The sequence below is a fragment of the Bactrocera oleae genome, chromosome 3 (genome assembly GCF_042242935.1).
Source record: "Bactrocera oleae isolate idBacOlea1 chromosome 3, idBacOlea1, whole genome shotgun sequence".
In the NCBI taxonomy this organism is placed as follows: domain Eukaryota; kingdom Metazoa; phylum Arthropoda; class Insecta; order Diptera; family Tephritidae; genus Bactrocera; species Bactrocera oleae.
Window position 1 is genome coordinate 22,284,022 of NC_091537.1, and position 17,329 is coordinate 22,301,350.

General features: G+C 33.7%; 1 protein-coding gene across 1 annotated transcript; it reads left to right on the forward strand.

Annotated features, from left to right (window-relative positions):
* The first annotated feature begins 2,267 nt into the window (after positions 1-2,267).
* Positions 2,268-15,547, forward strand: l(2)gl (LLGL domain-containing protein l(2)gl). The gene is made up of 11 exons (XM_014235523.3): positions 2,268-2,411; positions 3,188-3,338; positions 10,003-10,781; positions 10,844-11,389; positions 11,448-11,959; positions 12,025-12,149; positions 12,222-12,327; positions 12,393-13,062; positions 13,129-13,595; positions 14,184-14,292; positions 14,363-15,547. Exons 2-11 carry the CDS (start codon positions 3,255-3,257, stop codon positions 14,493-14,495), a joined length of 3,531 nt encoding a protein of 1,176 aa, XP_014090998.2. The 5' UTR covers positions 2,268-2,411; positions 3,188-3,254; the 3' UTR covers positions 14,496-15,547.
* Positions 15,548-17,329: the final 1,782 nt, after the last annotated feature.

Here is a 17,329-nt window from a genome sequence, read left to right on the forward strand (position 1 = left end):
TTCCTAATATTTGCTATATTAAGCTTTTTGTTTAACAAATGAAAGCATCTATCATAAATACAATGTAAGTATCAAATAAATACTGATAGTGACTGAGAAAAAGATATGTCTCTTCTATATTGTAAAAGCCAAGTGATTGGACAGAGATTTGCATTCACCTGGCGCTGAACTAACCAACTACCAAAGCGGCAAGTTGCAGTGTCAACTGAGAATATTAAATATGCATGTGTATATTTATATATGCAGGTATGTATGTATATACATATGGTTGTATTTGCTTAACGTTCTGATGAGCATGGAGAGTCGGTACAAAAATCTATTAAACGTAAAAATATAATAAAACTTGTAAACGTTGGAGAAGATCGAGAGGTAGAAATTTTTCGCAGTTTGTTGGGTTAGTTAAAGGATGCTTTAAAGTCCCAAAAGCATTATTACATTAGTAGAGAAGGAAAAAATATATACTTAATTCACTGTCAAAGCTTTTGGGCCAGTTAGCTGGAGCACATAAGATTTTAACATCGTTTTTCTCTAAGCCACATTTTTCCAATCGATGGTACTCGGGAACTATCACATGTATCTACTTGAAATGTTGACTATAGCTTCACAGTAACATTATTATAACTAATATATCCTAAACAGGGTATATTAAGGTTGTCACGTTTGTAACACCCCGAAGGAAACGCCGTAAACCTTATTATATACATACCTATATACAAAATTGATCAGCAAGCATTATTTGAGTCGATTTAGCCATGACCATATGTCTGTCGACCGTCCATCCGTCTGTCTGTATATACGCGAATTAGTCCCTCAGTTTTTGAGATATGTATCTGAAATTTTGCACACGTCTTTTTCTCGCCAAAAAGCTGCTGATTTGTCAGAACCCCACATATAATATATTTTCATATGAGCTATCTTCGAAATTTGGTATGGATTATTGGCCAAAGTAGCGGTATAGTCTCCGAAGAAATTGTTCAGATTATGTTATATGAAATGCAACTATGGAGAGTTTACAACTTCGGAGCGGCCGAAATATACGTTTTTTCTTATTTTTGTTATTATTTCAATTATTTCTTATTTATATTTTATTTTAACTTTTTATTGAAATGTCTATATAAAATATGTTTTAAAAGTATATTGTACTTATATACAAATACAATAAAATCGATTCCTTTTTCCTTACTCAAAGAAAAAATTGTTAAAGTTATGCCTTTTAATAAGTATTCACCCAAAGCATAAAATACCAAATGTCATATAATCTTTTTTGTCTTTATACATGTACAATTAGAATAAAATTGTAAATATTGATAGTTTTAATAAAGGGTAATTTCAATTAATGTAAGAATTCGCAACAAATTTAATAATGTAGTTTTTTATTGTGTGTTCTCGAACATTGTACGGATCAAATATATAATACTTATTGATTCATTTTCAATTTATTATTTGTTTTTACGGAATTAAAAAACATATTTTCTCTAGAAGCTCAGTTTCTCCCTCATTTAAGTTTGACTCTCTACAAGAACCCTGTATCAAGCGATATTGGATTCATTTCCTTTGAATTTATTTAAATAAAACGTGATAAATTCTTAAATAATGACAAATATTCAGAAAATGTTAGTAGAAAGTTCTTGCTCCTATTAGTTATGAAAAGTAACGTTACTATATTTATAATCGTACATTAGTAATTATTATTATTTATAAACGTATATATCGACGTAAGGAAATTCTTAATAATATTTGTTACAAGCAATATTTATTGCATGTGCAGTTGAGACGTTAGTATGAACGCCTTGAAAGAAACAACTGTCAGCTGATGTAGATTTCAGAGTCGTATTCGCCAATATGAAACGTAGAAGTATACCCTAACTACAAAGAACGTAGATTTATATATTAGGTATTAAGTCAAAGTATAAATTAGGTACTATCTACGTTCTCTGGTAATTAGCGCAAACCACAGATTTGTTTTTTGTATACAGATTTTTATTTATTATAAGTCCAAAAATATATTTTCATAAATGTTATATAATACAGCAAAAAACTCTTATTTAAAAATTTTCTCCTAACATTCCATGAAAACCTCTTTTGAAAATGCTTTTATTTCGATTGAAGAATATAAAAAAATTAAATTAACATAAAAAGTAAAAATTTAATAAATTGGTTTTTCAAAAAAAATTATAAAAGATTTTGAAAAGTTCTATTTTAAACCCAATTGGAGACGCAGGCAACTCTGACTCAACGGCCATTTTGCGAGTGCGCACGAACTTGTTTTTCTTTTCAGTTGAGAAAAAAATGCCGAATGTGTTGGGTGTTGTATGTGGTGTAGTAGAGTGTCGCTCTTCATAAATAAATACAAATAACATTGCAAATGAATATTGTTTAATTGGAGAATTATTTTGCAACTTTTTAAATTGGTACATAAGAAGATCATTAATGATATTTTACATCACTTAATAAACTACAGTGTGAAAATAAATTCCGATATTGGATTTAATAAGTACATAATCCAGGTTTAATTCAAATAAAACAGAGCATATAACACCTGTGAATGAACGGAGGCATATTAATAATTCGGGCGTGTATTGAATGAAATATTAAATTATTCATGTACGAGAATATACAATAAATATTGGTGCCCTTCCTGTTGACTCATAATGCCGCATAGAAACGCATAGTATCATGCACATACATATGTGCATATATAAATACATAATGTTAAGCTTCTATTTCCCTTCTGTTCAAGAATGGCTTCGTTGCTCTTGCATTTTAGGCATTTACTCGCTCAGCGCTTCGTTGGCGTTCTAATGCTTGGTTGGAAAGATATATCCCCAATATTTATGCTATTTGTTCCATTTCATGGCGTTACGCATTGTTGACTTGTTTGCTCTATATGTTTTCTTTCGACGTACTTTCCGATTTTTGTTATTGTAGATTAACGCATACAATAAGAATGTTTATAATATTTGTACATCCATAAATTGAACTAATTAGGGGGCCAATGGACTATAAACGTGCAAAAATTAGAGATAGTGCTATGAAGATGCAAATATCCACTTGTTGAGCGCTTATTATATATGCATACGTATATACTGCGACTAACGCACACTCCCAGAATTTACACAAATGTTACTGTTATGGGATAATAATTATATAAATTCATTTTATAATAAGAAAAATTATTTTGTTTCAGATTTCCTTGTTTTAAGACAATCACTTCAAAGACATAACATCATACATATCATTCTATTAGATTCAAGATGTTAAAATTTATACGTGGAAAAGGCCAGCAGCCAACAGCAGAAAGACAACGATTGCAGAAAGAACTTTTCTCATACAGAAAGGTGAGTCCCAAAATATACACTGAAAATTTAACAATAATTAAACAATCAGAAACAAAAATAAGAGAATTCAAATGAAAAAGGTATAATAAAAACCTGTTAATTAAATACAAAATTTTTGAAATATTTTAATGACATTTTTAACAATAGGTTATTATGTATTTATTTATTTATTTTTTTTCAACTTTACATATATAGATAAATTGTCGTTTTATATGCACAAATTTGATCTATTGTTTAAATGTGTAAATAATGCAATATAATATAAATTTTCATATTTTATAAATAAAAATGTATTTTATGCCTAATATTATGCCCAAATTTATAAAGACAACCAATTGGTATTAGATAATTCGACAATGAATTCAATTTTAGAGAATATTTCATAATTCAATTTAAAAATTACACATTTTTTTTACAAATTCCGATAGAAAGACTTGAAAGTACCTCTACATAAATATGTATATATATTAATTACGCTATCGAACATTTTTATGACAACCGTAACTGCTATGTATAGGTAAACAAGGCTAATATTTATCTAAATTCTTTAGAATGCGACACTTTGCAAGATAACACAGTTTGCAGTAAAAATACAAGTTAAACAATGACTAAGTTTATGAACAATAGTTAATGGATTCGCTGAGGTTATGCTAGAAATTTGGGGTAACGAAAATCTTATTTCCATTTACCTTGGAAGTTTTCACTTGTTTTGTTTTTGATTTCCTATTGCTTCATAATAAACATTGCGTAGGAAATTTTTTTATTATTATTATTAATATCAATAACTTTTTACAGTGTATGCAATCAGTACAACTGTGGTCGCTTTAACTTCATTACATACATACGAGTACATATACACAAAAATGTATAAATATATGTATATATGTACGTGCCTATGCAGGTATTGGCTTTTAGATAGTTTGATAGATGGTTGCCGTTTGTAATAGATACGCAAAGCGCGTAGTCGTCATCACCCAACATAACTCGTTTAGCCACTTCTTTGCTAGCTTACAGCCATTTCCTTGTTTTGGAATTAAGTTTTTTCTTTTGTATAAAGTATGTTTCTTAATCCACGTCATGATTTTGCATTGAGACAATGTGGGTGTTGCTGTAATTTCAACCGGCTGTCTTGACATTTTCGCAAAGTTATTTCAAAATGGCTAAATATTGCCGTTATATTAATTTAAATCTGATATACAGCTGACCTCGCTGCTGTAAATGGAATGGATTAAAGGGTTTATGTTATTATCGTCGTACTAAAATATAGTTATCTATAAAATGTACACCTTTTGCGTGTGAATGCTCCATTTCCAGTTTATTTATTGTTTGCATTATCAAATCCAACGATGGCACACCTTTATTCTATCGAAAAAGTTGAACTAACAGTACATATGCATCCGTTCATAATAAACAGAATAAAATAAAAGAGTTTGTGCTGAATGTTTTTCTGCCCTTCACATTTTTCTCAGGTAATGCGAAATAGCAATTTTTTAACGCGATTGTCTTGAAGCGGCAATCTTTCTTATTACCGTCCAAATCTCCTGGGTAGAAATTGATAATTTCGCAAATGGCTCTTTCAGAAGACTATATTAGATGAAGGAACAACAACATAAATTATTTAACATTTCATTGCGACAGAAAACTTGCTCGTCTGATGCTAGAGGAAATTGCAACATTGACTTGAGTTAATTCAATTAGTTTGTACGACAGCTATATGCTATAGTAATCCGATCTGAACAATTTGATCGGCGATTGTAACGCTGTCTTGAATAATAAAATCAAATAAAAAAGCTTTCCGGACATGGACTTTAGTTTGATCGATTAGTTTGTATGTCAACTGTATCCTATAGAGATCCGACATCGACGGTTCCGAAAAATAAGCAGGTTCTTGGAGAGAAAAAAATGATATCTCAAAAACTGAGAGACTAGTTCGCGTATATACAGGGTTCAGGGTAAAAAGAATCGGTAAAAATGTGGAGTCCGTCCTGAAAGTAACTTTTCATCTGGATCAAGTAGTACGTTTGAGATATATTGTAAAATAAGTTATGCTGTCGTATCTCACCATGAAAATTAAAAAGATAAAAAGCTATTTCTTTTATATATGTAAATATATTTTTGAAAATTCCGTTAGGGTTACTTCAAAAGTACTATATAAACGGATCTGCATTCTTTCATACATTCATGTACACATGTAACCATATTCGATCAGGTGCGGCCCTGATTACGACTCTATATAAAAATTTAGGTAAATATTCGCTTTTATAAACGACCATCGGTGAGTAAGCGGCACACCGCCTGATAAGCGTTCTACTAAAAGATAAGATATGATGTTCAAACTAAAACAATTTAAAAATTGATATGCACCTGTTGTAACTTCTTGGCGCAAACAAACATTTCAACATAACAGTGCTGGCATTGTTTAGACTTTATATATACATATGTCTGATAAAACATGTAAGTACATATATACAATGCATATGTATATCATGTATATGAGCTTATAAATGTTGTTGCTGTTGTAGCGTTTGAAAACATCCTTGAAATAATTAGGAGGTTATTAGTAATTCAAGCGGGAATTACCTTAACAATTTAAAGAATTACGAATTATAATAAAGAATATATGTACATATGTATGTGCTATGATCAGTACAAAAGTGAGTTCGAAAATATTAAAATTATTTGTTCCCATAAAAATTTTAAAACCTGACTGCGAATGTGTTGTGAAGCGATTGACTTGGTATTTCTCATTGGTGCGAATCAAGAAGAAGATGAACTTTTATTATTTCGTATTATTTCATTTCATTTGCAGACGTTCTAATTCTATTTTTAAACTCGTGCGTTACATGCCATAATGCAGTTTTGTTAAAAAGTTAAAAATATGTTAACTGATAAAAAAACAAGATATCGCGTTAACTTCGGTTGCACCAAAGCTATAATACCCTTCACAAATACAAAGGTTCCTTACAATAACTTTATTCCGATCCTTCAATTTGTATGACAGCATTCCCACATAAGCATTCCATTCCATATCAGTAAAGAATACACAAGAAAATCAATGCTCATAAGCCATAGATGGGCTGAACGTTCTTTAAAAGAGTTTGAAAAAAATAATGATGGCAAACAGGCGCTGTATGGAATTAGCCAAGGGGGAGTGTATCAGCTTTATGCTATAGTGATCTGATCTAAACAATTTTTTCGGAGATTACATTGCTAGCTTAGGCAATAACTCATGCCTAATTTTGTGAAGAAACTTCGTCACATGAAAAAGTTTTCCATGCAAGCACTTTACTCCGATCGTTTAGATAATATGGCAGCTATATGCTATAGCGATCTGATGTAAACAATTTCTTCAGAGATTGCATTATTGCCTAAAATAATAATCCATGCCAAATTTCGTAAAGATACCTCGTCAAAGGAAATAGTTTTCTATACAAAGACTTGATTCCGATTGTTCAGTTTGTATGGCAGCTATATGCTATAGTGGACCGATATCGGCCGTTCCGACAAAAAAGCAAAAATCCATATCGATAGCTTAAAAACTAAAGGACTCGTTTGTATATATATAGACGGAAGGACATGGCTAAATCAACTCAGCTCATCATGCTGATCATTTATGTATATATTTTATAGGGTCTTCGACGTTTCCTTCTGGGTGTCACAAACTTCGTAGAAAACTTAATATACCCTGTACAGGGTATACAAAAAATTCCAGTATAAATATTTATTTCATGAACTTCACAAGCCGCTTATTAGCCATCGTTTAAATGTAAAATCGAAAATGCAAGCAAACACAAGAACACCAAAACACTTAAAACTGCACCTTCGGTAATTATTGGCATGTGTCGTGAACGATTATGTAGAGAATTTCAGAAATTTAACTGAAATTCTTTCAACTAAAGCGACAGTAAGTACAAATTGGCATGTACAAGTATGTACTTATGCATACATTAATTTTATTTTTATTTTTTGCGTTAAACGAATTATTTATAGTAGCGGACTAAAACTCCTGCCTAATTTCGATTCACATAAAATATTAAATATTAAAATATCTCACTCGGCATTTCTACGTAATAATGACGTAAGTAATCGCAATTACAATATATCCGTACAGCGACTGTCTCCACTCAGTGGTACATTTGAAAACTTTTTCATTCTGGTACAACAACAATGTGGTTTTACGTGATATCTGAAAAGATGAAAAGTCTATGAATTATCTCAAAAAGTTATTATTAACGGTATTTTATTTGAAATATTTTATAAGTATTGTGTTGTTTTTTATAGATAATAATAAGACAGATTTTCAAGCATCTTCAACGGTTTAATTGTAAGTCCCACTTGACTAATTGAGAAATATTTACATATGTATGTTCAGAAAGTATAAGACAGTTTTTATTGAATCAGAAAACCAAATTTCACAAAATATTCATTACGAATAATTATCAATGTTTTTACTGTACCCGGTAAATGTGCATAATACTCTACAGAAGCTGCAGCTGGAATAAAACTATTTCTTTCCATAAAAGAAGTGTCTTAATATTCTTTATCAATTCATAGGTAGCTTAAAATCTGCAGTAATCTCCGTCTGTCCTATAATATCAATAAGCACAACACAAATTCGAGGGCTTAACTATCAAAATCTATCTATCTATCAAAGGTTTAAGCTTAACAATAAGGTTAATCCTATACATATATGTATGTATATAATCACAGTATGTATACATATGTATGTATGTATATACATAAATGAGATAAGCAGTATTTAAATAGAAATTTGGAGAGCGTTGCAATGCTATTATCATTTTTGTTTGCATGGCAAATTGTTAATTATTTATAAGTAAAAAAAAATAGAAAGATTTTGTTATTGTTTTACTCTTGTTATTTATATTGGTTATCTTACTAAAGCAAAATATACATTGAATGCCGATTTGTATGTAGCATTTACGTGATGAAAGTGAAATGCTCAAAAATGTAAATAATACTTGTATTGCTTTTGTAAATGTAAAGTATAAAGATATGCAATTGCAGACTACAACAACATATATCTTATTTCTTATAATCTACACCTCAAACCTAACGGGGAAAAAAGTTTGACCAAAGCTAAACTTCTAAGTTTACTTCATTTACACCAATCTCTTAAGCTTTGGCCAAAACGAGTAAAAGCCAAAAGAAAATAATGTTAAAAACAAACAAGAAAAACAGATATTCCTCTTTTGGCTTAGAAGAGTAGTATTATACTTTGAATCTCTCAGTTTCGTGATGTTATTCTATACGGACGGTTTTAAAAAGCAAGACACACATGAAAGCGGCTGCGCAGCTCGACAGGTACCGTTGTTTTACATTGCGGAGCATTATAAACAAATTCAAATTTTAATTTTAATAACAGACATAAATACAAGATGAAATTGATAAACTGATAATAAAAATATTTGCTATCCAAAAGTACTTTTACATAGTATGTACATACATACTCGGACATACTTAAGTATGAAACGTATAGATATCTACAGGGCCGTAAGAAGAAAACCGGGTGCCAGGTGTGATAGTAGTTTTGTTAGAGAAAAAAATTTTTGCCTTCAGAACAGCAGCCTAGGAGGAATTGTCCCTGTTCTCCCCCCTCTCTGGATATCCATATCGGCGTATACTATTCATGGCATTGAATAAGAAAATTGTACAAATCCTAAAGCCTTTATTTTCTGTAAAAGTTAGTGTGGGATTGTGGTAACAGTTACTACACTTTATATCCTAATAATAATATCTATCATATATGTGAAAAACAATAACATTTAAAAAATGTTAATTTTAATTTTATACGTATTTCAAATACAATTTTCAATGTATACGAATATTTCGTATGTACAAGCCAACATTATTTGAATATAGTTGTTTTCTCACTAGCCTAGCCAAATTAATGAAATCTATTTTTTGTATGTCAAAGAAAGTTTTTGTATCTAGTGTGTATATGTGCAAAAAACTAAAATAAAGAACATCCGTTGTTTATAATTACTGCTCACTTAAGCCAATGCTAATAATCTTAGTTCTTGTGCTTTTAAGTTGCTCCAAGTTGCCCGTACACCTCGTTATCAAGTGTCATTTTGCATGTATACAGTTTGCCATAGCGGCTTGGCCGTAAAGCAAATAAAAAAAATAATAACCAATTAAAGTAATATTTCGACATCGTTGCAAAGCAGAGCAGTTGAAACGCTGAGGTGCACAGAAAAAATTTCAAACAATTAAAGCTACAGTTGTATGTATAATATACATTGAAGAGAATGAATTTCACTTAAATAAGTTCCTCATATAATAACTAACTGCTAACTTTCTAGATTTAATAATGAGCTGTTATGAGACCAGAAGCCTGCCACTGGAAATGAAGTTTTTGCTATAATTTCATATTTTGTAACGGTATTTAAACCTATGGTTTACCAAGTAATAGTTAATAAATCAATCACCTATACAAATTCGGATGTACTCCTTCTATAATAATACTTCTATAAATTAAAGCATATATGTCCATATGTTTATTGCCCACAATATTGCTAATCCACTGAGGTGGAATAAAAAAATTATAGCGTAGATTTCTCTACAGTAGAACAGAAAAAATGTTGTTTTACTGCACAACTTTGATTAAGAAAATATTAACAAATTATTCTACATATTTTTCTAGACTGCACAACATGGATTTCCACATAAACCATCCGCAGTGGCCTATGACCCGATATCTAAACTAATGGCCATTGGAACCCAAACGGGAGCTCTCAAAGTATTTGGCCAACCTGGTGTAGAATTTTATGGACAACACACGCTTATCAGCAACTCAGCCGCAGAACTCAATGTCCAGCTTTTGGAATGGGTCTACGGCACAGGACGTGTGTTGTCGTTGACAGCTTCAAACCATTTGATTTTGTGGGAACCGGTCGGTGCAACATTGGTTGCCATCAAGACATTGCCTTTTGACGGCAAATTAAAGAAAGTCTCATCGCTTTGCTGTTCGTTGAACAAAGACATTGTTTGGATTGGTACCGAAGGTGGCAATATCTATCAATTCGATCTAAATTCGTTCTCAATACGTGAGCCGGTTATCTATCACGATATTGTCCTAGAGCAAGTGCCCCCAACATACAAGTTAAATCCAGGTGCTATTGAATCTATACGCCAACTGCCAAATGCGCATAATAAACTGCTTATTGCGTATAATCGTGGACTTTGTGTATTATGGGATCTAGAAACTTCCGCAGTAATGCGGGCATACATTGCACCCGGCCATGGTCAGAGTGTGGGTCTGTTTGTAAATGCAACTGGAACTCAGTTTACTTGGTATCATGCTGATGGTTCTTACGCATCTTGGAGCTTGACTAACGCCGAAGCACCAAAGAACGTCAATTACGTTCCGTATGGACCGGATCCATGTAAAAGCATAAATCGTCTGTATAAGGGCAAGCGTGGGTAAGCTTATTCTAACTTATACGCTAAAAAATATATGTAAACAAAATTACTTATTTACGCAGTTTTGCTGAAGTTGTCGTATTCTCTGGTGGCATGCCTCGCTCAGCTTATGGAGATCATAACTGTGTGTCAGTACATGCAACTGACGGCAATAAAGTGTGCTTGGACTTCACATCAAAAGTTATAGATTTTTTTGTTACATTCCAAAATCATACCGACAATGTCGAAGTTCTGGTCGTACTGCTAGAAGAAGAGTTTTGTGCTTATGATTTAACTGATAGTAAAGTTCCTGTTCTAAAAGCACCATATCTACATTCAGTGCATGCATCCGCTGTTACGTGCAATTACCTGGCATCTCAGGTTACTCAGGAGGTCTATAATAAAATCGTGCATGCAGGAGAAGAACAAGATGCTAATTGCAGCCACTTAGAATGGCCAATTAATGGCGGTATCTTAGAAGAAGACGTGCCTGACGATGTTGACAATGAAGATGCACGTATGTATGAAATACTATTGACTGGGCATGAAGACGGTTCAGTGAAATTTTGGGATTGTACTGGTGTTGTCCTAAAACCGCTTTACAATTTTAAAACCGCACCATTGTTTGGGTAATTTTTAAAATTATTTCTAATTTGTTGTGATAAAAGAAATATTTTTTATTTAAAGACATGAGAATCAGGATGATATACCGGCGGAAACATCGGAACCTTTGGATGAGTCAGAGCCACCATTCCGAAAATCTGGCCTTTTCGACCCATACTCTGACGATCCACGTTTAGCTGTTAAAAAAATAGCTTTGTGTCCCAAAATTGGTCGTCTTATTGTTGGTGGAACTGCTGGTCAAATCGTGATTGCCAACTTTGACAACAGCGAATCTGAAAGCGCTGCGCTAAAAGCGAGTTCTATGAATTTGGTAAGCGATCGTGATGGATTCGTCTGGAAGGGACATGATCAACTGACAGTACGACCAAATCTACTTGAGCCTGATGCTGATCCTATTGGTGACGCTGGTGTTGAAATAACGGGCGTGTTACAAGTTCTTCCCCCGGCAAGTATAACCTGCTTGGCTCTGGAAGCGAATTGGGGTTTAGTGGCTGGAGGCACTGCACATGGTTTAGTTTTATTTGACTATAACACCTTTATGCCAGTTTTCCACCGTTGCACTCTCAATCCAAATGGTATAAAGACAATTTAGATTATATATAATAAACTTTCACGCTAACTAATTAAATATAATATATAGATTTGACAGGTGCAGGGGAGCAATTGTCCCGACGTAAGTCATTTAAAAAGTCGTTACGTGAATCTTTTCGTAAATTGCGTAAGGGCCGTTCTACGCGAAACAATCCATCACAAGTGCCTACAACTGTAAGTACATTGTAATAGTAGAACATATCACATGACAAATAACCAACACACGTATACACTTATTTTCTAAAGTTGGAAGCACGCCCGATTGAACGACAAGTTGAAGCGCGGTCCACCGACGATGGCATGGGCTCTATGGTTCGATGCTTACAATTCGCTAAAACTTTTATAACTAATGGTAATGAAATAATTACAATTACCATATGTTTGAAAATTAATAATAATAAATTTCAACCATTACAGTGAATATAACTTCGCCCACATTGTGGTCAGCCACAAACTCGAGCACAGTATCAGTTTTCCTGTTACATTTGCCACCTGCTCTAACTGCTGCTACCAATATACCACCAGTTAGCGGTAACGCAGCGGCAACAACAGCAGCTACACAGCCACGACGAGTGTCGGCTCAACTGGCGAAAGAAATCCAACTAAAACACCGTGCACCTGTCGTCGGTATTGCCATATTCGACCAACATGGCTATCCAGTTGATCAGCATAGCAACAGTAGTGCCGTTTCACCACCACATCGTTTATTAATCGCATCTGAAGAGCAATTTAAAGTGTTCTCACTGCCACAATTGAAACCAATCAATAAGTATAAGCTAACCGCGAATGAGGGTGCACGTGTCCGACGTATACATTTCGCATCGTTTTCCTGCCGCTTGCCAGCTGATTTATTGGCACAAGGTGTTGGTGGTAGCCCGTCCAAATCGACTTCAACGCGATCACAAGAGAATACACAAGATTTAGCCAACACCAGCGCGAACACTACGGGAGGTAGTGCCAACGATGCTCGTTTATATCACGAAATGGCGCTGCTCTGTCTAACGAATATGGGCGATATAATGGTACTTTCGATACCGGAGCTAAAGCGACAACTAAATGCTGCGGCTGTCAGACGCGAGGATATTAAGTAAGTGTAGTTTAATTATATTAACAATTAATTAGTCAATATACAAATCTATAATTTCAATTCTAGTGGTATATCATCGCTTTGTTTTACGAATGGCGGCGAGGCATTATACATGCTTTCCTCCTCGGAACTGCAACGCATATCTCTATCAACCACAAAAGCCATTACCCCAAAAGGCGGCATTGAAGTGGAAGAGTTGGTTGCCGATGAGCACGCCACTGCAGCTAGCGATGCGAATAGTATAAATGAAGAGAACCAAGAAAACATTGAGGCAGCGAGTTTGTCTTCAGCAAGAAATTCACAAGATCCGGGAGCGAAAGATCGCACAAAACCGCTTGAAGTCGACATCGATGTACAAAAGGGAGGCATTACTCTAACCAATGGTGTTAATTCAAACTCGGACAGTAATTCTCCGAATCGTGCCAACGAGACAATCACTAGTTCCATGGGCGATATAACGGTTGATTCCGTGCGAGATCATTTGAACGCCACAACAACTACTCTATGTACCACCACAACTGAAGAAACTGTCGGTAAGCAAGCAATCATTTAATTTACATACTGGTGATGGTTGGAATAAATGTGCATTACAAGATGGGTTCTATCACATTTATTACACATAAGTAATAATGTTTGCTTCTTTGTTTGTGTTTTTGGTTATTGCATATATCGAAATATTTAATGCCTTTGAAGTCGTTCTAGTCTTATTGCTACTGTATATATATAGAGTTGTTTCTCTGTTCATACTAAGAACATGTGCCCTTGTCCATTTTATGTGGTTATTAGTCGTGGAACAGCCAAAAGCTGTATTTATTCCGTTTTCTGTCTTTTAGCTCAAAATACAGAGCAATTCTAACTATTGATAAATTAATCTATTTTTAGGCGTCCACAAAAACACCCTTTAGTAATTAAAAATATAAAAAGCAGTATACCAATTTTAAGTTAATGACTACATTTTATATAATAATAAGACGAACATATGGAATGGATAATTTTTAATAAAACAAGTGAATACATTTTGTAAGTTTTTCGCCAGAATGTACTAGTGCACTAAAAAAAACATAATATTAAATCACCATTATCAGCTTGTAACTATAATAATGCTAAACGTTTAATTTTAGGTCGACTATCTGTATTAAGCACACAAACTAATCAAACTTTGACCAGTGCAAACATGAAGGATGTCAGCGATTTCAACATACCAAATCTGATGGATTTGGCGCCTTTATGGTAACTTTTTTTAAAATTATTGAAAATAGCAAGTTTTTTTATATTTAAATTTTGATACATAAATTTACAGCAATACAACTGAAACTAATAGCAGCTCTGTGGTTATCAAATCAATTATCACTAGTATTTCACATGAAAAGACCAATGGCGAAACGGAGACAGTTACAACAAAGACAACCCAACACGAAGAAAGTCAATTCTAAGCCCCATTTTTTAAATTGACTCCGAAAAAATATATTTAATTCAAAATTCAGCATGGCGATATAGCGATTTGAAATAATTAAAACTATATAAATAAGTTTTGTATCGTCTTACATTGCAATATCTTCTATTTTAATTTTAGCTATTCTTGTTTATTTAATTAAGGCACTTTCCGAAGTATCGCAATCAATGAACTATTCTAATTTTGCATCTATCATTTTAATTTTAAGTTTTTATTTAAAGATTTTTCCAAAAATCTCAATACACAATTTCACTAAAACTGCACTGAACCACAAACGCATCCATGTAGCGCAATAACTTAATCCTTACATATATCTATATTTTAAATAACGAATGTTAACAAAAATACATAAGTACAACTAAAAGATTGCCTTACTTACAAACAATACAAATAATTGTTAAACAAGTTTCGGTATGTAATAGTTATCTATGTCTCTTTGCAAGTAATGACACGAATCGAATTTTATTTCAAGTTAATATTTTTAAAAACATTTCAATCTGCAACACGCTTATACTATCTATCAGTAATTAATTTCTTACTAACTATAAAGTATTATTAAATTAAATTAATGTATCCCGACAAGCTTTGGAGCATTAGCAGGTATTCTACTACATATTAAACTTAAATTTCTTCCATTACATGTTACAACTAAAACAAAAGAAAAAACACCAAACCAGATGAAGAAAATGAATGAAGTACTATTTTTACTGTTGTTACTATTATTACAAAAATTTATAAAGTAAAAACTGTTGGCATTTAACTGACATGTACACATGCTATTGAGTAAGCTAATGATGTACGCTATTTAAATATACACAATTCATTTATAAAATACATATATACATACACACTGTATTTAAAGAGTTTTTAAACTCGAACTTTTTTATATTTTACATTGTGGAGAATTTTTGGACTATTTGTATAGAAAATTTACAAATGTATAAAATATTTGATGATATAATGAATACTGTTATCGAAAATTGTTAATTTTCAGAAATTATTTTCAATAAAAGTATAAAGATTTGCCGCTAATATTATATTTCTTTTGCAACAGAAAGCCTTTCCATTCTTGGTGAAAATAAAACTATTTCTCTGTTTTCACAAAAGGACATGTATTTGATCGTTGAGTTTATAGTGGTCCATTTTATCATGACTCATTTGTGCAAAAAAGATCATATGTTATAAATTTTTATCATAAAAATCGTTTATATGGCAAAAAATAAGCATGCATATGTGAAGTGGATTTGTATTTTTTGTTTCAATTATTTAATTTTTCTCTTTATGTTGGGAGATACGTATTTTGTCAGAGAACGTTGTTATAAATTCTCATTTCTGTTAAATAACAGCAAATATTACAGAAAATGGTGAACTCCTTGATCTCAATTTTTCAGCTCTGTTAGCCGTCCAATCGAGCATCATACAAATTTCAATTTGCACCTTCTCGTTCTTCTAAGTTCTCTGGTTACAAAACGGTACGTATTTTTTTCTGAATTATGCCTTGTTCTGTCATTCTACATAATTTCAAAATTGACGGTGAAACTTTTTATAACAATTTCACGTAATTGTAGTTTATACCAATTTGAAAAACACGGGTTTGTGGGCTCGACTCGAGTGCACCTTGGATCCCTGTTTCTTAATAGGGATCACATCGCCTCACTAGCACTTTAGATTAGATTAGATTAGTTTCGAGGTATGCACCGCGACCTATGGTCTATTGTGCCCTCCCCTAAGTCATATCGTATCATCTAGGCCCAGCATGTTGATAAATTCCAAAATTCTGCTGGGTGCTAGTGAGGCGATACGATCCCTGTGTGGAAACATGGATCCCAGGGCCTTGATTCTGCGTCTGCAGACTGCTGTGCAGTTCATCAGCAGATGCTCAGGGGTTTCCGGCTCTATGTCGCAGAACCGGCAGTTTGCAGAAGAGGCTATGCCCATGTTAAAGAGGTGCTTTTTGAGCCTGCAATGGCCGGTGTAGAACGCTGCCAGTTGCCGGAATTTGTTTCTGGGGAGATTAATTATGGCTTTAAACCGCTTGAGGTCGTAACTCCCCAATAGCAGTCTGGCATGGTGCATGCCCTGAAGTTGTTGCCAATGTATCTCCCTGCTTGCTCTTTCCTCCCTTCGGAGGAGCTCTTTGATGGTATGTGGACCAACCGCTATGTATGGTTCCGGCCCTACCATTTTTGTAGAGGCTGCAGAGCGGGCTAACTCGTCAGCTAGTTCGTTCCCAGCTATACCCCTATGGCCAGGCACCCAAATAAGGTGTACTCGGTTTTGCTTAGATAGGCTGTTCAGCCGTTCTATACACTCCATCACTAGGAGAGATCTGACCTCATAGGCTGAGATCGCTCTTAGTGCCGCCTGACTATCGCTGAGTATAGCAATACTCTTATTGCGATAGTTGCGTTGGAGGTTTATCCCTACACACCGACTTATAGCATAGACCTCGGCTTGGAAAATGCTAGGGAAACTTCCCATGGGAATGGAGAGTTTGGTGCTTGGCCCAGCGACCCCTGCACCAATCCCCTCCTCCGTTTTCGACCCGTCGGTGTACCACTTGATGGTGCTACCCCTTAGCAGCCGGTCCAGTGAAGAGTCATTCCACTCAGATTTGCTGCCAAGGCTTACTTGAAACTTTCTGCTGAAGTTTACTACTTTGGTAATGCTATCCCTTGGAGAAGGGCTAGTGGTATTTCCTCACTTAGCTCTTTCATCTGTTGGGATGAGATTACCTTCCCTTTGCCAGCTCCCTCTGCTGTCATTTGGAGCAGAGTTCGTTTGGCAGTCTGTTTGATTACCAGGTGTAGCGGT